Source organism: Macaca thibetana, chromosome 1, assembly GCF_024542745.1.
Source record: "Macaca thibetana thibetana isolate TM-01 chromosome 1, ASM2454274v1, whole genome shotgun sequence".
NCBI lineage: Eukaryota > Metazoa > Chordata > Mammalia > Primates > Cercopithecidae > Macaca > Macaca thibetana.
In genome coordinates, this window is record NC_065578.1 from 160,872,692 (window position 1) to 160,895,333 (window position 22,642).

At 48.6% G+C, this 22,642-nt stretch overlaps 1 protein-coding gene across 3 annotated transcripts in view; it reads right to left on the reverse strand.

Annotated features, from left to right (window-relative positions):
• Positions 1-8,195: 8,195 nt before the first annotated feature.
• The window catches only part of LGR6 (leucine rich repeat containing G protein-coupled receptor 6), a 122,894-nt gene continuing 108,447 nt past the window's right edge, over positions 8,196-22,642 (reverse strand). For all 3 annotated transcript variants that reach the window (XM_050763016.1, XM_050763020.1, XM_050763017.1), the window contains 7 exons: positions 22,206-22,271; positions 21,012-21,083; positions 20,550-20,621; positions 18,784-18,909; positions 17,606-17,766; positions 13,067-13,147; positions 8,196-9,975 (listed from right to left, as the gene is read on the reverse strand). In XM_050763016.1, coding sequence (XP_050618973.1) covers positions 8,723-9,975; positions 13,067-13,147; positions 17,606-17,766; positions 18,784-18,909; positions 20,550-20,621; positions 21,012-21,083; positions 22,206-22,271 — 1,831 coding nt within the window. In that variant the 3' untranslated portion in view covers positions 8,196-8,722. The remainder of the gene's footprint in view (positions 9,976-13,066; positions 13,148-17,605; positions 17,767-18,783; positions 18,910-20,549; positions 20,622-21,011; positions 21,084-22,205; positions 22,272-22,642) is intronic.

The window sequence follows — 22,642 nt, forward strand, 5'->3', positions numbered from 1 at the left end:
GTTGAGGCAGCCCAAGGGAGGGAAGGACAAGGACGGGGTGTGGGGCTATGATTTCAGAACCTGCTCCCCAGAATGGCTGACTGCAAGACATCTTACAGTCCTGAACCACACTGGGCTGCCAGTGAAGCCCGGGAGAGGTTGGGGTGATGGACACAGACATGCTATACTCAGAAACAACACATTCCACTTTCTCCTTGCTTCTTGGCAAGTCGCCCCTGCCTCCTGCCATGGTCCCTAGAGTGTGTCCATCCCTCTGTCCATCTCTTAGTTTATATCAGGGATGACAGTTTATCCAGAATGTCGCGCTCATTCCATCCACCCTCCCACCCCAGTACAGGGTTTTCCCCCTTCATGTGCTTGTTTTCCTTGCTTACCTTTTCCCCTGATCCCGCATCCCAGTAGAATGTGTCCCCTTCCTTCCACTGTCTTCCTCCTTTAACCAGGACCCTGAAACTCTGTGCTTCAAAAAAAGGGTGTGCTCTGACAGTTCCCTCAAACCTTCCATCAGAGGCAACTTTTCTAGGGGGTGAGTTCTTAGTCTCTACGTTGTCTCTAGGCCTGGCAGTTATTGCCATGCACTAAGCTAAACCCTTCGCATGAAAAACTTTTTTTCTTTTTTGAGACGGAGTCTTGCTCTGTCACCCAAGCTGGAGTGCAGTGGTGTGATCTCGGCTCACTGCAACCTCTGCCTCCCAGGTTCAAGTGATTCTCCCATCTCAGCCTCCTGAGTAGCCGGGATTACAGGTGCATGTCACCATGCCCGGCTAATTTTTGTATTTTTAGTAGAGATGGGGTTTCACTATGTTGGCCAGGCTGGTCTCGAATTCCTGACCTCAGATGATCCACTCGCCTTGGTCTCCCAAAAGTGTTGGGATTACAGATGTGAGCCACTACACCTGGCCTCATGAAGAATCTTTTTAAATTTTTTCAATAACCTTCAGAGTTTAGATACTATGATTATCCCCATTCTACTGAAGATGAAACAGATTCAGAGAAGTTAAGGAAAACCTAAGGACAACTAGCTGTTAATGGTAAGTCTAGGATTCCAATCCGGGCCTGTATGACTCCAGAATCATATTTGTCAGCTGCATGGATTCTAAATTTTTTTTTTTTTTTTTTGAGATGGAGTTTCACTCTCATCACCCAGACTAGAGTGCGTGGGTGAGATCTTGGCTCACTGCAACCTCCGCCTCCCGGGTTCAAGCGATTCTCCTGCCTCAGCCTCCTGAGTAGCTGGGATTACAGGCACCTGCCACCACGTCCAGCTAATTTTTGTATTTTTAGTAGAGATGGGGTTTTACCATGTTGGCCAGGCTGGTCTTGAACTCCTGAACTCAGGTGATCCACCCACCTTGGCCTCCCAAAGTACTGGTGTTACAGGTGTGAGCCACCACACCTGGCCCTATTCTAATAATTTTACGTCTGCCTCCACAGAGTAGCTGTGGGATAATGGGCAAGTTTCTCCCCTTCCATTTCCTCCTCTATAAAATGCAGGCGTGGCTTGAATGCTCTCTGAGATTTCTCCCAAAGCTCACATTTGACAGTTCTGCAATTCTGAAACTTCCTGTGTAATCCAGGGGCTCAGGGCAGAGCCTTTGGATCTCTGGTTTAGTGATGAAATAAATTAGGTTGGTCTATTGCCTTCTCATCTTCTCTTTTTATTATCTTTACTTCTTCAGCATTCTCTTGCTGTAGGTTCCCTGCTAGGGATTTTCCACCCAGGCCCACAGTCTCTACCTGTTAACTCATCCTGACAGTACTTCTGTCTTATCACATACTTTTGCTCATTGAAATTCCTATTCAGGCCATGCATGGTGGCTCTTGTCTGTAATCCCAGGACTCCGGGAGGCTGAAGCAGAAAGATTGCTTGCATTCAGGAGTTTGAGAGCAGCCTGGGTAACATCGCGAGACCCCATCACTACTAAAAATTAAAAAATTAGCTGGGTTTGGTGGTGTATGCCTGTAGTCCCAGCTACTCAAGAGGCTGAGGTGGAAGGATTGCTTGAGCCCAGGAGGTCAAGGCTACAGGGAGCCATGATTGTGCCACTGCACTCCATCCTGGGTGACAAAGTGAGACCTTGTCTTACATTTAAAAAAAAAAAATTTCAATAACTGCCCTCTTCCACACTAATAGTTGAAAAGAGGTCAATGGGTTTACTCCTGGGCTGCAGGTAGAGAGCAATGCAGAGGGAGAAGCCTATCTGGCTTCTTTTCCATGAGGGTGACAGAAATCTAACAATCTCACTTGAGCAAACAAAAGGTATTGGTTTACAACCTGAGAAGTCCAAATGTGCTTTCAGGCATGGCTAGGTACAGATGCTCAAATAATGCCATCAGGATTCATTTCACTCCAAGTGGCAAGAGAGACACCAGCAGCTTTCTTCCTATCAGTCCAGCAACTCCAGTGAAAGAGTACTTCTTTCTTATCAGCTCCAGCAAAGTTCCTAAGTTGGGTCTCATTAGAAGGATTTGAGATGCAAGCCCATCCTTGGACCAATCACTGTGACCAGGGATTAGAGTAAGCTGATAGGGTCTGGGTTATATTCCCACCTCTGGAACCTGGTCTGGAGTCAACCCCACCTGAAAGGTAGGCACTAGAGAGCAGTGGAGGTAGTTGCCTGAAGGAAGGTCAAATTGATGTTACCAGAAGAAAGGAAGTGGTCATTTCCTTTCTTATAAAGGAACAGATGCCCTGGGCAAAGGGCTATGGGCTATTCCTAACCTGAAGGAATAAGTAAGTATGATGGTGGAATTTCAACCTCTGTGGTAGCCAGGGAAGAAGCTGTTATAAAGTAGAGGGTCCGGGAACTTGGTAGCCTTCAAATCTCACCATACAAATATCTGCCCATTCTGCGTTATTTACATCTCCTGGCCAGATGGCCCCTTTAGGTTGGAAAACAGAATCTTAATGGATGTACTTGGATATATTAATTTCTTTTCTTTTCTTTCTTTTTTTGTTTGTTTGTTTTTGAGACAGGGTCTGGCTCTTGCCCAGGCTGGAGTGCAGTGGCATGATCTCAGCTTACTGCAACCTCCCAGGCCTCCCACTTCAGCCTCCTCAGTAGCTGAGACTAAAGATGCACGCCACCATGCCCAGCTAATTTTTTTTTTTTTTTTTAGAAATGGAGTTTCACCATGTTGCCCAGGCTGGTCTTGAACTCCCAATCTCAAGCGATCTGCCCACCTTGTCCTTCCAAAGTGCTGGGATTACAGGCGTGAGCCACCAGGCCCAGTCTATTGATTTCTTAATACTTTTTTTCAAAAGAAATTAATTGAGCACTTTTTTTGTGTGTTAGACCTCATGAAAAGGATTGAGGTTACAACAGTGAATGAGACCAGCATGATCTCTGCTCTCATGGAACTTTCCTACTGTGCCTACTGTCCATTCAGAGAAAAGTAGTCCTACCCACAGCCCTTGACAAGGGAAGCCCTGAGCAGTTAAATTTTGTCCAATATGACCCCACACAAACATACCCATTCACACACTACAGTTCAGTGAACCAGGACAGGTTCCTGGCCTAAGAGTAATCAACCCACCTGTTGGCCATTAACCTATAATTTGGCCTATTGTAGAAAAGGAAGTTTGGTTAGTTTGGTTCTCTCTCAATCTTTCAGGATACTACCGTTGGAAATTTAAAAAGGAAAACAACAAGGAAATTAGCCCAGGAACTGAAAGCTGAAAGGATGCATCCAGAGACCTTGAGGAAGGACAGGGTTCATAGTGAGGTAAACATAAGCAGAAGTTACCCATAAACACAGGCTGTGAGTCAAAGGAAACAATTCATTTCTGCAATAAATAATCACACGTTTTCTTTACCCCATTGCTGGGCCAAAAGAATTATTCTGCCTCCCTTATTGCTTCACATGTATCCTCTGAAAAATTATTCTTTTGACCCAGCAGTTCCACTTCTGGGAATTTATCTTACAGATATACTTACTTACACAGGTGCTAAATGGCATTCATGTAAGGTTACTTGTTGCAATATTGTTTATAAGAGCAAAAGAGTAAGCAACCCAAATGTCCATCAGAAGGGGAATAAGATGAAATCATGATACATCTACATAATGGGCTATAACCTGCTTCAAAAACATTAGAATGCTTTCTTTACTGATGTAGAAATGTCTTTGAGCTATATTACAGGTTAAAAAAGCAGAAGCAGAACCTTGGTGTGCTACTTTGGGAAAAGGAAAAATAAGCATATATATGCATCTTGCTAATATATATATTTTCAAAACTCTGGAAGGATATATAAGAAACTAATAACAGTGGTAACCAATGAGGGCTTGGGAAGTGAGCCAAAAGGGACGGAAATGAGAGGAAAACTGTTAAGAATTTGTTATTTGAACCATGTGAATGTATTACTTATTCAAAAATTAAACTTGTGAAAAGCTTTTTAAACAAAAGGGGTGGGTGGAAGCAGCTGATCCTGGTTGAGAAGCAGATAGATATAAAAACAGGCCTCCAGAGAGCAGCTGAACCGGCTAATTTTGGGCAACACAGAGAATAATCACAGACTAAATCCAGAATGACCTTTAGTTTCAGGTACCACAAGGCCCAGTCTTACTGCTCTTTCTGGCCTTGGATTTATTTGCTGAGATTCTGCCTCGCTTATTGCTTCATATGGATCCTCTCAAGAAACACGTACTTACTTAACTCCTGAGTTTCTGTCTCTTAATCCAGTCTAAGAAGAACAGCTGAAAAAATGGTCTTCCCTGTAGTTGAGCCAGGAAGATAGAGGGTTTGAAATATTCTGTTTTCAAGAGTGGAGGGCAGGTATTCATGAAGGCACCAGTTTTCCACTCAGAAGGGAGTCAGGCAATAGATCAGTACAGCCCTAATACCATTCTGGGGCTAGCACCTTGCCCCATGATTGCAAGTTTTGTTGAACTCCATCTTCCCTCCCCTGAGAAGGGGCCACCTGGTTGTCTTGGGGGCATCACCCCACTCTGAAGCAAGGCTGGGCCAGGGGTAAGGATTCCCAAGGCAGAGAGTGCTTGAGAGAGTGCACTCAAGGAGAGGAAAGCAAGCTGATTATTTGGGGTTCACATTATCAGGAAACCCCAGCATTAGGGTTGGGTCTGAGAAGGTGTTCAGGGTCTGAATAATGAAGGCCCAACCTGCTCACTGCTTTCTTTAGATTATTCTATGTCTAGTGGCAAGCACACAAAGGGCACTTTGATATAAGTGAGTGGAATGGATTCTGATGCCTCCAAACTTCAACCCTGAGCCTCGTTGGCTGTGCCCTAGGTGCCCCAGAACTCAGAAGACAGGTTGAGGAAGAGCATTGCCACTGATCACTCCTCTCTCAAATACCTCCGGCCACTTCCATGGCTCCACCAGAGGCAGCAGAAAGGAGTTGAGGGACACACATCATTCTTCACTTGCGCTTTATTATACAGAAGAATCCAAATATTTACATCTTGACAATCCTTATACTTCAAGCAACTGGAGAGGGCATGGAACTGAAACCCAGAAGTGATGTGGAGGTGGTGGGTGGGAGAACTTGCTAAAGCAGAGCAGAGCTAGTTAGATGGTGCCAGACAGGATCAAGGATTCTAGCTACTGTAGCTCTGATGTTGGTTTATGAAATAAGAAGAAATAAAAAAAATAAAAAATTAAAAATGAGTAAAAATGTTTTAAAAAGGTAAAAAAAAAATTTTTGAAGAAAAAATAGAAGAACAAACAAAAAAGCGTTCTAGCAACTTCCCATCATCGTCACTCAGGCCTATTTATTGTCAGCTCTTCCTTTTTCCTTTCCCCTACTCTTTAGACCTTTTAGTCTTCCCAGAAAGGGAAACTAGAAAGATATTGGAGGCTAGAGGAGGAGAGAGGAAAGCAAGGAGAAGGCCAAGCTAGGGGCTGTGTTCATCCATAATCTTCAAATGTCAGCTCTGCATTTTTTGGATTTTACAAATTGGTATGTTCAAAGGTGCTTATAAAAACCATTTCTGCCATAAGAGGTTCTCTTCCACAAGTCGGTCTGAGATGTGATTGTGGTTGGCACCAGTTGCCAATGCACAGCACACAGAGCACAGGGCAACACACACCCAGTCAGCAGTCCTCAGTGTTGCCACCACTACAGCCCTCTTGGACAGATAATTCCCCATGGATACCATTTTGGAAGATTTTGTCAACCCAACAAAATGCATTTAGATGCACTGAATAATTTGTTTTTTGATTTTGTGATCAAAGACACACATAATCTTCATAATCTTCTGTGGATCATAATGAAGATAACCAAAGGAATAACATACTGACTTGCTAGAAATTCAGTCAAAATCAAAAAACAAAGAAACTGTACTACTCAGCTTTATTTTGGGTAAGTGTACATTGACTAGACTTTCCGAATAATGAAAATAGTTCATGGCAAACACCTCCGCTCCCTTCCTCCACACCTCTCCTCTAATGAGAAGGCTCAGCAGATGCTCCTCTGGCCAGCAGATGTCTGGAGCTTTAGAAGCGGATGACAAGGTGACAGTGGTGCTACCCTTGAGCTTGCAGCCAGAAATCACTGGTCCCCTTTTCATAGAAGAGGCCACCTGTAGGGAGCAGTTCCTGTGACTCCTAAACCTCTAACACATGGCTACTGTGCTCCACCTCAACACAGACTCCCTAACTCCAAGGGGAACAATGATCACATGGCGGGGGCAAGAAGTGAGAAGGGATCTGGGGTGACTTTTTACAAGTCAAGGCTCCCAAAAACCGTACGAGTTTTGTCATCCCTGAGGCAAAGAACTCTTTTCCCTGATAAAAGTCACCAATTCTCAGTACTCAAAGTAGAGCAAACTTCTTCCTTTAAGGGCTCTTGATCAGCCCTAGGGAAATTGGGAGAGCAGGGTTCTCAAACAAACAACGGATAAATAAACCTGCCATCATTAGCGAGTACCTACACTGAGGCTGGCCTCATGGTAGGACCCCAAGGTTCTTCTGGGATTACAAGGTCAGCACATTCTGCTTCAGAGCCTATAAGAGACCAGGCAACTAGTCAGATAAGATTTAGAAAGGTATCAAGTTTCATCCATGGAGCTACCCTACCTACCTCAGCCTAGGCAGCCTTTTTGTCCTGTGTCAGAATTTCCACTAGGCATTGGGGACAGCAGGGAGATAGCAGAGAAGCTAAGCTGCAGAAACTTGAACTACAAAATTAGAAGAAGGGCTTTCTTCAGGTTTGTTGTTTTAATAGTGGAGCCCCTGGGGATACAGCCCGGCTGAGGACCATGCCAGAATTCAGGAAGAAGATTGTTTTCCATCTGGTCTCAGAATTCTAGACTCCTGTCCTCTAGATGTGACTGCTCTTGGGGTACCCTAGAGCAAGTCTTGTCCTTTGCTGAATCTTGGATTCTCTTTTTATGTCTCCAAGAATTACCTTTAATGTCTGGACGGATGCCCCAGTCCTTACCACCTCACTCTCAGATCGAATGTGTGTGTGTCTGGGGCTGGATGAGGGGGGCATTCTGGAAATGCTCAGAGACACTTGGTAGACCATAGGTAGAAAGGTCATGAGGGGAGAGGCAGAAAGGTCAGTGGCCTATCTGAGGCACCCAGGGCCCCAGATAACTACAATTTCCTAAAATTCAATACCTACATTTCAAATCTCTCCTGTTTTCTGGCCAAGGCCTCCTTGTCCCAAAGAATAGGCAGGACCTCGCTTGTGGTAGGAGGTAGCAGGGGGCATCTGATGGAGAAGCATAAGAAGGCAACTAAGAGCCAGAAGGAACCTAGACAGCCCTGCCAGGATCCAGGAACCCTACTATCCCTCTTGCAGCAGACAAACGTTCATTGGTGCTTGGGCTTGCTGGGGTTGATGGCAGGGTGGTGAGAGAATACACAGGGATCCCTTTCTCCCTGCCCCAACTCAGGGGTCTGAGTCTGGAACCACAATGGCAGGCTTCTCTTCATCCTTCCCAGCATAGGATAAGAGAGGTGGGAGGTAGTGTTGAGAGTCTCTACTGGTGGATGGAATCATCAGTTACCTCTGGCAGTTCATTCTAGGATCAGGGCTTTCAGGAAGTGGTGGCATTTTGTGATGTCACTGGGTAGCACTAGGTGGTACGGAGATGAGCTCCCTGGGAGAGAACAGTGCTAAGTTCTGTCATATTAATAGATATTCCAGGAACACCAAACAAGCAGACAAAAACCTGTTACCAAATAATTCAGGGAACTGGGTTAAACAAAGTTCAATAGATTTTACTACTGTAGGACTTCTCTCTTTATTACACTAACATGCACTGTGAATCTCTAAGAAAAAGACATCATGTGGAATCTCTTCCAAAGCTTATTTTAATGGGAAGTCTTTATGCATGGCATATGTCAAGATTAATGGTATGCAGAACACATTTTGTATCCTATCCATGAGTCACATGGGAAATCACCTTCCAGACCTTTCTCTGTGAGGTCTCCCTGTCCACTGTGCCCTGATCAACCCTTCACCCCTTCACTGTCTTTACTTCCCTCATTTCCCTTAAGCAGACAGATGTCCAGGTCTCTGGTCCACAGCTTCAGACATGACAAGGAAGAGGCTCAGCATGAAGGTGAAACTGAGGAAGGCCAAGGGAAAGCCAGGCCAAGAGGCACTCGTTGGTGATAGTCACGGGAGAGAGGTGATCAGTGGAGCGAGGGACTGGGCTGAGTTTTGGTTGTATTTATTTTAGAAGCAGCCATCATTCACCGAGGGGGAGAGAGGAAAGGAAGAGAGGGGAAGAGAAGAATGGGGACGGATATTTACACGTGTGAAGCAAAGGCCAAGCCAGAGGGCCGAAAGCTGCCACCCCCTGATGAGCCTCCACCTGCTGGCATAGCTCCCTCTGCCCTCAGCAGCAGTTCTCCATCCAAGGAGGGTTGGGGGTTCCCAAAGTGATTCCCCTCTGGCTCTACACAATGGCTTCCCTCCAGCCTGGAGGCCCCTGGCTGCTGACAGATGAGGGTCACTGAGGGGAAGCCATACGTCTCCAGCCCAGGGGGCCGCCCAGCTTCAGAAGCTTCCAGAATGAGATCCACATCAGACAAGGCCACCAGGGCCTGGGTAGAATCGCAGGAGCTCTTCTCCAGCTCCCCGGCCGCAGCATAGGCTAGGGGCCCTGAGGCGCCTGCGCGGGGCCGAAGCCGCCGAAGGTCATCCCGGAAGTGGGGGTTGAAGAGCAGGTAGAGCAGTGGGTTGAGGCAGGCAGGCAGCGGCAGCACCACCAGCAGGACAGACTTGACGGCCTCGGGCGTGACAGGCAAGAGGCCCAGCATGGAGGCGAAGCTGAGGAAGGCCACGGGACAGTAGAGGAGCCCGTCTGCGAAGATGAGCCAGGCCACATGCCTCACCATGGCGCAGTCCCACACGGCCTCAAAGTCGCCCCGCGGCAGGTCACAGTAGAGTTTGATGTAGGCACCGGCCACGACCAGGAAACAGAAGGAGTTCATCATCACCAGGGCCACGGCGAAGCCCAGGGCTGCTGGCTGGCCCTCAGGCGGCGCGTAGGGCAGGCAGAGTGGGGAGGCCCCGTATTCTCCCACTGAGGCCAGGGGCAGCGCGGCCGCCAGCCCTGCCAGCGCCAGGCAGCCCAGGGCCCCTGCTCGAACGCTGCCCAGGGAGGGGGACTTTCCATAGGCCCGGACGCAAGAGACAGAGACGCTGCACTGCACTGCGGCCAGAGTGAGCAGCAGCACCGACGCCTCCGACCCAAGTACTGCCAGGAAGCCAGTGGCCCTGCAGCCCAGCCCCATCTCCCAGCGGGCTCCGTACTCGGAGAACTGGCCAAAGGTCAGGGCATCGACTGAGGCTAGAAGGCCACAGGAAATGCCAGTCAAGGTGTTGGCGCCTGCAATCGCACCTACCACAAACTTGACCGGGGGCAGGGGGACAGGGCCGCCAGCGAACACGGTCAGCAGCACCAGTCCATTGCAGAGCACAGAGAGCAACACGATGGCCCACACGGCCAGGCGGATGCCCCAGCTTTCAAAGAGGTGCTCACAGGGCTTGAAGGGGCCTGTAGGAGAGAAGATGAGACATTAACCCTGGGCCAGAGGATGTTGAGACCAGGTCTTGAGGACCAAGGTCAGCCTCTGTACTCAGAGAATTTCCAGTCAAAAGGGGATGAACATGGCCCCTGCCCTCGGAAAACTCCCAGTCTAAGGGAGGCTGACCCAGTTTCTGGCCCCGGAGAACTCCCAGTTGGAGGGTCTCTCACCTTAGAGAACCCCCAGCTGGGCTTGTGGGGAGGAGCAGTGGGACATAAACGACTCTTCTTCCAAAGAGCTGCAAGTGGGGTGAACCCTAACCCTCCTCTCAGTACACCAGAAGGTAGAGCGCATATAGGCCGGGCACAGTGGCTCACAACTGTAATCCCCGCACTTCTGGAGGCCGAGGCGGATGGATCGTCTGAGGTCAGGAGTTTGAGATCAGCCTGGCCAAAAAGCAAAACTCCTTCTCTACTACAAATACAAAAAATTAGCTGGCCGTGGTGGCGTGCACATGTAGTCCCAGCTACTTGGGAGACTGAGGCAGGAAAATCATTTGAACCCAGGGGACGGAGGTTGCAGTGAGCCGAGATTGCTCTATTGCACTCCAGCCTGGGCTACAGAGCAAGACTCTCAAAAAAATAAATTAAAAAATAATAATAATAAAATAAAATAAAAAATAAACACAAACACGGTACAAATTAATACAGTACAAACCCAGATATTGAGGAAATGTTAAGTGAAGGACAGCACTGGAAAGAAAGGAAAGACAGGCTGCCATCAAGGAGTGGAGAAGGTATCAGAATTGGAAGATACGGTGGGTAGGGACAGAGGTGTGAGGGACTGCCCAGACAGTAACCAGTCTATGCCTGAGGCTCTGTTTCTTTCAGTCAGTCCCCAGTGATCCACTAAGGCCTCCACCGTGGGAGAGTTCTGACCAAATATTACACCAGGCTGGCTCTCCCTTGCTCTGTGAGAGGGGTACAGACCACATTGAATATTTGTCAATCAATCAGTATTTGGGAGGTAAAGTGTCTCAAGTACAGTAAATCAAAATACAGATGACTTCTGGGGTTTTCCAACCTGGGTCCACACGAGATGCCTGAGATCCTGGTGTTTTCCATCCCTCTCTCCAAAGTCTGTTCCTAAATCACCTTGTAACTTTGGAAATATTATTTCTTCATTTTCTTTGGCTTTTGACTCTTGTTCTTCAGTGTGTTTCTAGGTAGCATGGGAATTTGAGAGGCTTTTGTGGGAGCTATTTTTAAATCATTTTTTTCTTATTACCAAATATAATAGGTGATAATTGTAGAAAATTTGAAAATATAACATGAAAAAATTAAAATGACATGATACTTCACCTCTCAGAGATAACTCATTATCTTGGTATGTTTCTGTCCAGTCTTTAAAAAATACATACATACATATAGGTTTTTAAACTAAATTAAGATTTTACTGCTGCTATCATTTGGGTACGGTTTGTCTCCACCAAAACTCATGCTGAAGTGGAATCCCCAATGTGGCAATGTTGGAGGTAGGGCCTAGTGGGAGGTATCTGGATCATGGGATCCCTCAGGAACAGATTAATGTCCTTCTGTGGGGGTGAGTGAGTTCTCAATCAATCCAGGGAATGGATTAGTTCCCTAAGAGTGGGTTGTTAAAGGGAGTCTGGCTTTTCTTTCACCCTGTGATCTATTTGCACTCCCCTTCTGCTTTCCACCACAAGTTGAAGCAGCCTGAGGCCCTCATCACATGCAGCTGCCCAATCTTGAGCCTCCCAGCCACCAGAATTGTGAGTCAAACCAACCTCTTTCCTTTATAAATTACCTAGCCTTAGGTGTTCTGTTATAGCAACACAAAGTGGACTAAGACAACTGTATATGCATTTCTCGTTCTCTTTAAGCTACATTTTTATCAAGCAGACTTTCCCAAATTTTTCCCCAGAAGATATCTTTATATTATTCAAAACATATTTCATGTACCATGAAATGTACCATAATTATTTGACCATTTGGTATGAATTATTTTAAAAGCAAGCTCAAGTTGGACTTTGTCTTTTGGAACTTCCTTTTTTATGTCATCCCTGCGGATTACTGGTTTTCAGAGGTGAAATTTCCATGGCATGGTGAATGCAGCATGTGTGTTTTTCCAAGTCAGAAGCAGCACCTGCTTCCTCCAGGTCGGGTTAGTGTTCTGGCCCCGAGCTGGCACTAGAGGGCGTGCTGTTGTCACCAAGCACTGAGAACTCGGGCTGGGCAAGGTCAGGCAATCACTCTATAGGCTTTAGAGAGGGTAAAGGGAGAAGGCAAGGGTCCTGGGCCAGAGAAAGCTGGAAAACAGGAAAATGGAGGTGGAATGAAATGGAAGAAGCACACTGTTCATTACTTTCTGTCCATTCTGACGAGTTCCCATCCTTGCCTAAGTAGCATGCTGCTTGCTACCTTCTGTGGCCCGTTAGCATTTTATATGCAAAGGAAGTGACTTCCTCACTCTAAACATCTCCAGTTGAATTGCACCAAAGAGAAAGAGAATTTTCTTTTTCGCTTTCTTTATAGCAAGATGAATTTAGGTTAGACGCTAAAGGAGAGTTCCCCAACTGTAAGGGTTAGATGGTGCTGTAAGGAGTTGCCCAGGAATACTATGGAGTTTTTCCACTGTGCAGAGTTTTAACAGAGACTGTAATCTTCCTGGGATGGAGTAGGGAGGGATGGAGAAGGTGACCTTTCGGAGTCCCATCTGGCTCTAGGATTCTGTGGTATGGGTCTTAGACTGAGGGATTACTCAAAAGCAGTCCTATGTGCCACCCTGAGCAATAGGGTCAAGGCATTCTTTCCTGCTTCTCTCCTGTGTGACAGTAGTTTTCTCCTGGATGCACAAATGCTAATTGGCTGATTGCTTGACTTCGCCTCCATTCATGCTACTCCCCTCAAGCAGCCACCCAAGGGAAAGAACTCCAGTTCCTTCCCCAGGAATTATGAAAGGAGGGCCCTCCTGCAGCAGGCTGGGAGTCAGGCAAAGAATGTGGCTGCAGACATGCCTGGCTGAACTAATACCCCAACTAGGTGTTTGGGTGCCCTTTCTCCATTCCCCCTCGTCCCCATTCCCCAGACACCACCTCACCTGGAGTAGGGCTACACTGGACACTGGGGTGTGGCTTTGAGTCCTCCATCTCCAGCTGGAGCTCATCTAGGTCCAGGTCATCTGAAAGGAGAGAAAGTGATGCAGGGCCCTGGGTCTTGGTGTCAGTCAAGCCCTACCTTTCTCCAAATGCCCTCTCCTTTCAGTTGTCTCCTACTAACTCTTCTCAGCCCTGGTCATTCCAGCAACCCTGCACATCCATTTCTACCCTTGGGGGTAAAGATTTGGTCAGCTTCCTATTATCCACATGTGGATAATAGGATAATAGGAAATGTTTGCACAGCAAACATTTCACCTAGACCTTCTCTTTCTATTAGTCAGGGCTCTGTGTCCTCTCCAGTTGGCCTTACCCACAAGTGCTGCTTCGAGTTGGAGTGGAAGCTCTTTTAATAATGTATGCTAGTGATCACACATTTCTCTACTCTGGCTGGGCTGTCACTGTAATTTTGTGTACAGTTGTGAAAACTACACATTAAGAAAAACATTAGTGGCCAGATTGTGTTCAGATGTGAACGAGTGAACTAGGGGGGAGAGAGCAGAAGCCATTTGTGAGAGAAACAGTCAAAGCAACTGGGCAGTGTTTAACTTGGAGGAGGTAAGAGTGAGTGGGGATATGATGGCTGTCCTCAAAGGGCTGAAGGACTGTTAGGGGTAAAGGAATTCAACTTCTACATGCTGTTTTGCCCCAGAGGGTAGAACCAGGATCAATGGATGGACTGTAGAAGGAGGCAAATTATGATTCGAATGGAGACACTCTACTTCTTCCTAACAAGAGTAAGTTCCCACAATTAGAGCTGTCCAAAAAAGGAACACCCCAGCTTCAACAGGTGCAGAGTAGGTCCACATCTGCTGAGTGCAATTCTGGCACTGGGCAAATTCAGAAGAATTTCAGGGATGAATAAGATATGGCCCTGCTCTCAAAGAGCTTGTGCAGACTAATAAGGAAACAAATTGTCATGCTACAATGAGTGGCATCAACTAACAGATTTATTTCCTAGATAGAAGGGAATAATTTGAATGTTTCTAGCATAAAGAAAAGACAAACATTTAAGGCAAAGGACATCCTGATTACTCTGATTTGATCTTTATATACATTATATGAATGTATTAAATAATCACACATGCCCCCCCAAATACATACATCTATTATATATCAATTAGAAAAAAATTTTCAGCTAATAGATTTACTGAACAATAAGAGTTAACATTTCTTGAGTTCTTATTCTGTACCAGGTACTGTGCCCAGCCAGTCCTCATCTTCATGGTCCCATTAACCCTCACAGCAGTCACAAGAGGCAGGTGACAGATAAGGAGACTGAGGCTCATTGAAGTTAGGTGTCTTACCCGCAGCCTCACAGCAATAGACTAGAATTCAGATGCAGGTTTGTCTGACTACAGAGCCCAGATGTTTAACCATTATGCTTTCCCAGGCAAGCAACCAATTGCTTTGGGGGGTCAGGGTGTGGGGAGGGTTCAGGAGATTTACGGGTGCATGAGCTGAACATAATTTGTCACTGATGATACTAAACAGAAAGTCTTCAATGTGAGAGAAAGCATTTCTACACTGAGTCAGAGGCTGGACTAGATCATCTTTAATGTTCTTTTCAATTCTAAGTCCAGGTTTTATGCTTCCTTTTTTTTTTTTTTAGACGGGGTCTCCCTCTCTTGCCCAGGCTGGAGAGCAGTGGCGTGATCCTGGCTCACTGCAAGCTCCGCCTCCCGGGTTCACGCCATTCTCCTGCCTCAGCCTCCCAAATAGCTGGGACTACAGGTGCCCACCACCACACCCAGCTAATTTTTTGTATTTTTAGTAGAGACGGGGTTTCACGGTGTTAGCCAGGATAGTCTTGATCTCCTGACATCGTGATCCGCCCACCTTGGCCTCCCAAAGTGCTGGGATTACAGGCATGAGCCACTGCACCCCGCCCTACACTTTTTTTTTTTCTTATTCATTATTGTGGTGTTTCTCAAACTAGGGCCTGTGAACTCTAGGGCGTTGCAGACATGCTGGAGGTCCACAAATTCTATAAGAATTTTGAAATGAGAATCTAGAACATTTTATAATCCATAAAGACAAAACATTTTTTTGCCGTGATAATCCATCATTGAAAAGCTTTTTAAAGAATAAGACAAGTTTCGCAAGTCAGACTGGGAAATGTGTCTGAGGACCCAAGTTTGGGAAAGAATGGCTTGTCTTCAAAAGGTAACTGTACAATCTTCAGGTTTAAGAGATAGCACCCTGTGGGCTCTTCCTCCATCAGGCAGAGCAATGGATAGGTGACTCTGTTTGTTGCACTTGTTCCAACTTTGGTTCACAAAGTCTGTTTCCTGTGTGGATCCTTCCTCCCCACTTAAAGGGTAAACACCATCAGTTGGGAGTTTTCCCAGGAGGCAGGAAGACTGTGAAGCTGCCCCTGGCCCAGACACCATCAGGGCGGGTAGGAGGCTGAGTTGTGCCCACAGAGTCCTGGCATTTCCTCCTCTCTACCTTTCACTCCCTGCCCGCCCCTGCTCTCCAGAATGGAGCTCAGCAATTCTTTGAAATCAAAATGCATGAATGAAATGCAAGAGGTGAAACCCGTGGACTCTGTCTGAGGCTGGGAAAGTCACAGCCAAGGTGTTAAGTAACCACTCTTCAAACGAGGAGGAAATCGAATCTGGCTGGAGCAGCAGCTCCTGGCTTTCCTTCTCGAGGCTCATTAGCTCCCACAGGAAGTGGGGGGCCCTGCCCTGGCTCCCATTACAGGCGGCAGGCAGCCCACGATCTTGACGCCCTGTGGTTCTCCAAGACCTAAGCCCGGTGGAAAGTTTCACCTTGAGGAAGGAAAGTTTCCATTCCCCCTTCCAGCCCCCTGAGGGAGTGTACAGCAGACATCCGGGAATGTCCCCCGGGGACAGCCGTCTGCCGGCCCAGAGCCAGCCAGGCTGCTGGGCTGCTCCTCATCGGGTCCTCATACCCTCACTAGGAGGTGTGTTAATACATTGGGAAGAAGGCTCTCAGAGACCCCCAGGTTGCCTGCCCACCATTTGCCCTCCATACACTGTGCCCTGGACTCCACAGTTGCACTCTCCCTATACATGTACACCAGAAGGCACCAGTCCTCAGTAGTAGTGGTGAGCATACTTCATCATTTATGGAATCTTTTAGTCTTCCCCAACAGCCTATGAGCTATCCATTATCTTTCTTATTTACTTATTTATTTATTTAGTTTTTTGAGACAGAGTCTCACTCTGTCACCCAGACTGGAGTTTGCAGTGGTGCGATCTCAACTCACTATGACCTCCACCTCCTGGGTTCAAGCCATTCTCCTGTCCCAGCCTCCTGAGTAGCTGGGACTACAGGCGCATGCCACCATGCCTGGCTAATTTTTGTATTTTTGGTAGAGATGGGGTTTTACCATGTTGGCCGGGCTGGTCTTGAACTCCTGACCTCAAGTGATCCACCCACCTTGGCCTTCCAAAGTGCTGGAATTACAGGCATGAGCCACTGCACCCAGCCAATTATCTTTCTCATTTAAAGATAAGGAAAGTGAGGCTCAGTATGATTACATGACTGGTCCAATGCAATCCAACTGCTGAATGTAGTAGTTGGGTTTGGACCTCAGTTCTGTCTACACTGTCATGAGATGTTTTTCTTACATGTTTATATTTGATTTTTGTTTGTTTATTTTCTCCATTGAAATATGGTGGAGAGTGAGAGATGGAAAAAGAATACCCCAAAGCAGAGGACCCCTACTCTCTCCCTCCTAATTCTGCTTGTGTTCTGTAATATGGGCAGAGGGAGAAGGAAGCCCTTTTCTCTGCCCTTAGTATCTAAGACACCACTTAGTAAATGATCCCTCAGAACCCCCTTGGCTGCCTGCCTCCAACATGTGCCTTTTACCCTAACTCTTCCAGAAACACAGATGGCCCAAGATAGCTTGCACTCGATAGGCCATTCTCAGTGAAGGTCTCTTGCACCTGGTGGCCACGGAAGTCTCACTTTCAGACTCATGGGGCAGACTAGAGGTGCTGCATGGACTTGGATAGCAATAACACTGCACTGTTCCTTTTGGTTCTAGGACACATTATGAGGGGATTTGTTTTTTCTGGAAGTAGGTTTAATTCAATTGATTTAATTAAATCATATTGGCTCAGATTGATAAAATAAGGGGTCTGTCTTCTCTGAGAACACCCTGAGGTTGAAAGAGAAGAAACATGTGGACCATAAGGGGAGGGTTAAGTGAGATGGTGCGTGAGAGGCACTTTGTGAACTGCAAAGGGCTAGGCAGATATTGAGACATTACCACAACCATTGTTGCCATCATTACTTCGTCCCAAGCACCGCTGGGTGTAGTCTTAGAGAGACAAAGTGCAAACAGAGGTAGAGTTTCCTCCCAGATCACGGGCAGCTCCTCCCACCTCTGTGGGGCTTCCCTCCGCAGCCACTGTCAGATTCCCTCTCCGGTCCCCTAAGCATCCCTTCTAACTTCCTCTCCAGAGCCCACCACCCTCCCCAGCCCAGGGCCCCCAGTCACTCACAGTGGTTCTCTGCTTGTCTGGAAAGGAGGCCAAGCGGCCGTTTTGAAGACTCCTCATCATCAAGGTGAAGGTCTTCAGCCTCCCATTGCCCAGAGGCCTTGAAGAAGCTGGCACACATCCCATAGGGACAGCACTGGTAGGCATAAGGCACCTCCAGGATCCTGGTGGGGGAAAGACGGGCAGGTGGGCTGCCTCAGCATCTTTGGGGTCTAAGACCTAAGTCTGATTTAAGAGATCTCCAACCCAGGGGCTGGGCACTCAGTGCCTGTCCTTCAACTCCCAAGTTTCCTGTTCACTGTGCTGGCAGCCTCCTAGGCATTCTTCGTAAGGGCCTTGTAGCCTGACTCCTGATCTGAAGGGCTCTGGAGGCGTTTCTGTCTTTCTTTGTTCATCTTGGCAAGTGAGATGGGGAAAGAAACGTTCTGCCCATTGTTTAAGGAGTCCTCTCTGCTGGCTCAGAGCGGGGAGAGGCTTCCCCAAGGTCACACAGCACTGCCAGTGCTCTGCTTCTCCTCCCAGGCAGCGCCTCCTCTTTTATATTTAAGGAGATAGGGATTCTCCTGGTGATTCTTCACTCTGGCCCTCAGTGAGGCCTGCATCCTACCCTCCCCCATCTCTGGGCACATTGGAGCTGGATTTGGTGCCCTCTGAGGGTGAGTGCAGAGGCCCTAAGGGCATCTCATTAGTGTGCAGCAGATGAGGCTTGGGCCACACAGGCTGCACCACTGCTGCTGCATGGAGGAGGCCTGGATGTCATTAGCACCACGGCCTGGCTGTGCAGCTTGTTTTCCACCCATCAGTGTCCTAGGCTCTACCCTGATTCCAGGGGCTCAGATGCTGCCCAAGTGAGGACAGACAATCTAGACATGTGGAACCAGGTGAGGTACAAGGAAGGCTAGGGGGTCTTCACATCATCTTACTTCTATCCTCTCGGGTCCCAGTGCTCACTAGCGTTGGTGCTTGGGACAGGGTAAAATGCCACCAAGGAGATAAGGAGGAAGGAGAGGCATGAACCAGGCCCCATTCGGTCTGTAGGCGGTCAGGTGAGCCCTTCCACTAAATCTTGGTCAAATCTAAGCCTCTAGGCTCTTCTCAGGGTGGAACCGTCTGGCTTTCTCCCTGTCCCTCCAGGGCCTGCAGCTGGCCTACCCAGGTGTTGGGGAAAGCCAGTCTCTCACCTCAGTTTTGGGAAACTGTCCTTGGAGAAGGCCTGGGAGAGAGCCATGTTCCCTTTGAGCTTCAGATGCATCAAGCCCCCAAGTCCAGCCAGGGGCAGTGTGGTCAGCTGGTTGTCTGTCAGGTCCCTAGGACAGTGGATGGTCAGGGTTATTGGCAGTCAGTGGGATTGCTGAGGGGGCAGGGTTGTGCTGAGGATGTGGCCAGTGTGCCTGGGATGGAAGCAAGAAGAGAGGAGCAAAGGACAGGAGAGAAGCTTAGAAGAGAGCACTGAATGCCAAGGGAAGAGGGCAGCCAAGAGTTGCTAGAGGCACCATCTGCAGGTTGTTCATTCTTTTATTCACTCATTCATTCAATACATAATGGTGCCAACTATGTACCAGGGACTGTTCTGACTTAATGCCAAGCTATCCCAATTTGTAGGTAACAGAGCTCCCTCAACCACTTAGTTCCTGTGCCCAGGTCTAAGTGCCATCCAGGAAGCCCTGCCCACCCCCTTGGGGAACCTTCCTGTTGTTGTTTATCCCCATCCCCCTGCCTTTCCTCTGACATTTCTGATGATATAAGAGGCCTGAGTCTGGGACTAGACAGAGCTGGTCATCTGGCTACAAGCAGGGATTGGGTCATCCATTCCATCTTGTAGGGCTTGCTTTGTAGCCAGAAGTGAGGACATGCATGTTCTTCTACTGGAGACACGTTAGAGGAAGCCCAGGGTTCCAAACCAAACATGAAGACCACAGACTGTGCGTCGTGGAAACAGCCCTGGACTGGAAGGCAGGAAACCTGGCGCTGTCACCAACTTCTGTGTAACTAAGGGGAGCTGCAAATCTGCCTGAGCTTCAGTGTCCTCATCTTTCAAAGGGATAAAAATATCCACCCTACCTATCTGGCAGGACTAGAGCAAACAGGAGAGGGAAGATGGAGGTGAGAGTTTTGCAAAGCCACGGCCCCAGCCTGAGGAGGAACTTGTGTGCCCACTGGGAGTCCTGGCCCTTGGCTTTGAGCAAACTTCTCCTGCTGGGCCTTGAAGGCCTCACCTGTGAAGTGAAGCGGGTGGGGCTAGATGGTCTCTGAGGCCAGGGCCAGAGCTAGCCCAAAGGAGTCTTTGTGTTAACCAGAAAAAGGCCCAGTCTAGGTAGATGTGCTTTTAGGACTCACAGCTTGGCAAGGATGTCAGCTCCCTCTTGGGCAGGAGCCCTTGCACAGTGAATAACCTGCCCCACAGTACATGGCAGCTGCAGCAGAGGCCCCTTCCAGCCCTGACATAATGACCATATAGCCAACACTGCTCACTTTCTGTTTATATCCCATGTAATTCGAAGGACCTGAGGTCCCCTGCTGCTTCACAGAATGGCAGTCCTCTACAGCAATGCTCAAGCAGGGAACCCCTGAGCTCTCTGAGACCCTGGCTCCCACATCTACTTCTACCCTCCTATGTGTGAAGGGATTCCAGGACCAATACATCCTCTTTATCAGTGGATAGAGAGGATGGGGGTGGGACCCAGGCAGGGGAGATGAGGAGGGCTGAAGCTGCCAAAACACTGCAGAACATTAGCAGATGATATTCCAGAGCTTGCAAGGGGCAGGCTCTCTGTTTATCAGGCCCTACACTCTGTCAAACGGATTGTCAGAATGATTGATTAGGCTGAGGCCCATCTCCTTGGGATATACATGTTCCTGCTCTGGGGTGGCCCTTCTGCCCCCATTGGCCAGCCCATAGTCCCGACTGGCCCCCAGCATCCTGGAGGAGAATGCCGCAGGCACTTACAGCTTGACCAGGGAGCGCAAGGTGGAGAAGGCCTCGGGGTGGATGGACCGGATGGCATTCCAGCTAAGATCCCTGCAGGTAGAGAGGGTGTGACAGGAGGGGATAGTAACATATAGAGGACTCACTGTTCCCATCACAGGCTCTCCCTCACATACTCCCATCTGACCTGCCCCCAGTAACAGTAACCTTAGCCTTTTGGGGAAGGTACCTGCTGCTGCCCAGCTCCTGAGCTGGCTGTGGCCCCAGGAACAGGGACGTGACAGCTTGGTTCCAGAGCCTCAAGACCTCCTGGGTACCAGCTAGAGAAGTGTGTGTGTGTGCTGGGGATGGGGGCTACAGAGCTGGGAGGCGATGTGCATGTCACGTTTGCTTAAATTGTACACATGTGCTATGACAATGAGCATGCCTGGCAGAGGGACATGGTGGCTCCTCCATGGCCCACCCCTGGATGTGGGTACTCACAGGGCTTGCAGTGAGCTCAGCTGTCTGAAGGTGTCAGCTCCAATTTCCCAGATGCGATTGTGTTGGAGGCCGCTAGAGCAGCAAGAGAGGCTGGATGAGTCGGCAGGCTCAGACCCTGGCTCCGCTCCATGCCCCCCGAGCACTGGGAGGAAGAAAGTAGAGCCCCCCACTTCTCCTGGCACAGGAAGAAAGGGCCCAGCCCGAGGAAGTCACCAGAATTAAAGGGAGCACAAGGGGATCCGGTTGCCTTGGGTAAGTGGGTCAGGAGACAAAGCCACAAAACCATCCCCATGGCCCAAAAGGGAGTCAGCTTCCAGTGTTCCCACTGGGCCTGGCTCCCAGCCCAGCCAAACTGGCCCCCACACCTCCCATCACCATGGGTCCTCCAGACCCTAGCCCAGAAGCAGAGCACCGCCCAACCCAAGTGACTGGCCCAAGCTGGGAAGCAGAGCTCAGTAGACTGGTTGTCTGAACGGGAGATGGACCCTGGACCTCAGTCATGCAGAAGGCTCTCCTTCCCTTGGCACCTAGACAAACAGGAGACCCTCATACCTCTACCCTGCCCCAGCCCCAAAAGCTATGGTCCTGCCTAGAAGTAGGGGACAGACACAGGGAGGCTCAAGAGGCCATGCTGACTTGAGAAAACAGGAGCTGGGTTAACAGAGCTTAGAGAATTTTTCAAATGATATTTTATTTGTGACCTTTGAATCCCAGGCTTGTTCTTCCACATATGATTGTGTATGTCTGTGTATAACATGCAAACATACACACATATGCATGTGTGTGTTTACGGGGGTATGGAAAAAGAGACAGCATCCTCCAAAATGCAGGGTGCTTGCAATTACTTAAAGCCTTCTTGGGTCCAGCCCACTGGTCCCTGATGTGATCCTGTCCCTCCACTGGTCGTAATCACTACTGCATTTCTGTGTTGCTACTGATTCATAAGGAGCGGCCTTGAGACTTCTTTTAGGTACCAGCTCCTGGGTCTGTCTTCTATTGTGAGTCCTAGGGCCATAGTGCAGGCCTCTGCCAAGCTCTCAGCCCTAAACCCCGGGTTCAACAAACTCAGAAAAGAGAAGGAAGCAGTGTCAGAGTTTGCATTGGCCCTTACTGATGCCCTGCAACATGCCTCCCTGCAGGACTTTCTCAGGGTCTGGCTGGCATGCCTTTGCCTCTTCCCCACCCCAGACTCACATTTCCTCCAATTTCTGACACCTGTGCAGGCTGGGCAGCTCCTCAATTTGATTGTGAGACAGTTCCCTGGGGAAAAGAGAAAGGCCAGGGCCGGGGTGAAGTAGTGGCTATGTGAGGGCTGTGGTGGGGCAGGGGGCTCTGGCCAGGGCTGTGCTTTCCTGTCAAGCAGCCAAAGGCTGTGGGGACCCCACAGGGACATGGCTGTTGAGGCATCTCACACCAGGGCACCAGTCTCCTCAATTTGTTTTCTCTGCATTTCCTCCTACTAAGTCCCACTCCTCACTGGGCCTAGATGGGGCTACCTTATCCCGTGATGGCCTGAGGAAACCTGGTAGGGTCCTGGAGGAAGATGAACAGGAAGTGAGAGGGGGATGGTGAAGAGGAAAGAGGCAAAGAGTCGGGAAGAAGGGCACTGAGCCAGGCAGCAGAGAACACAT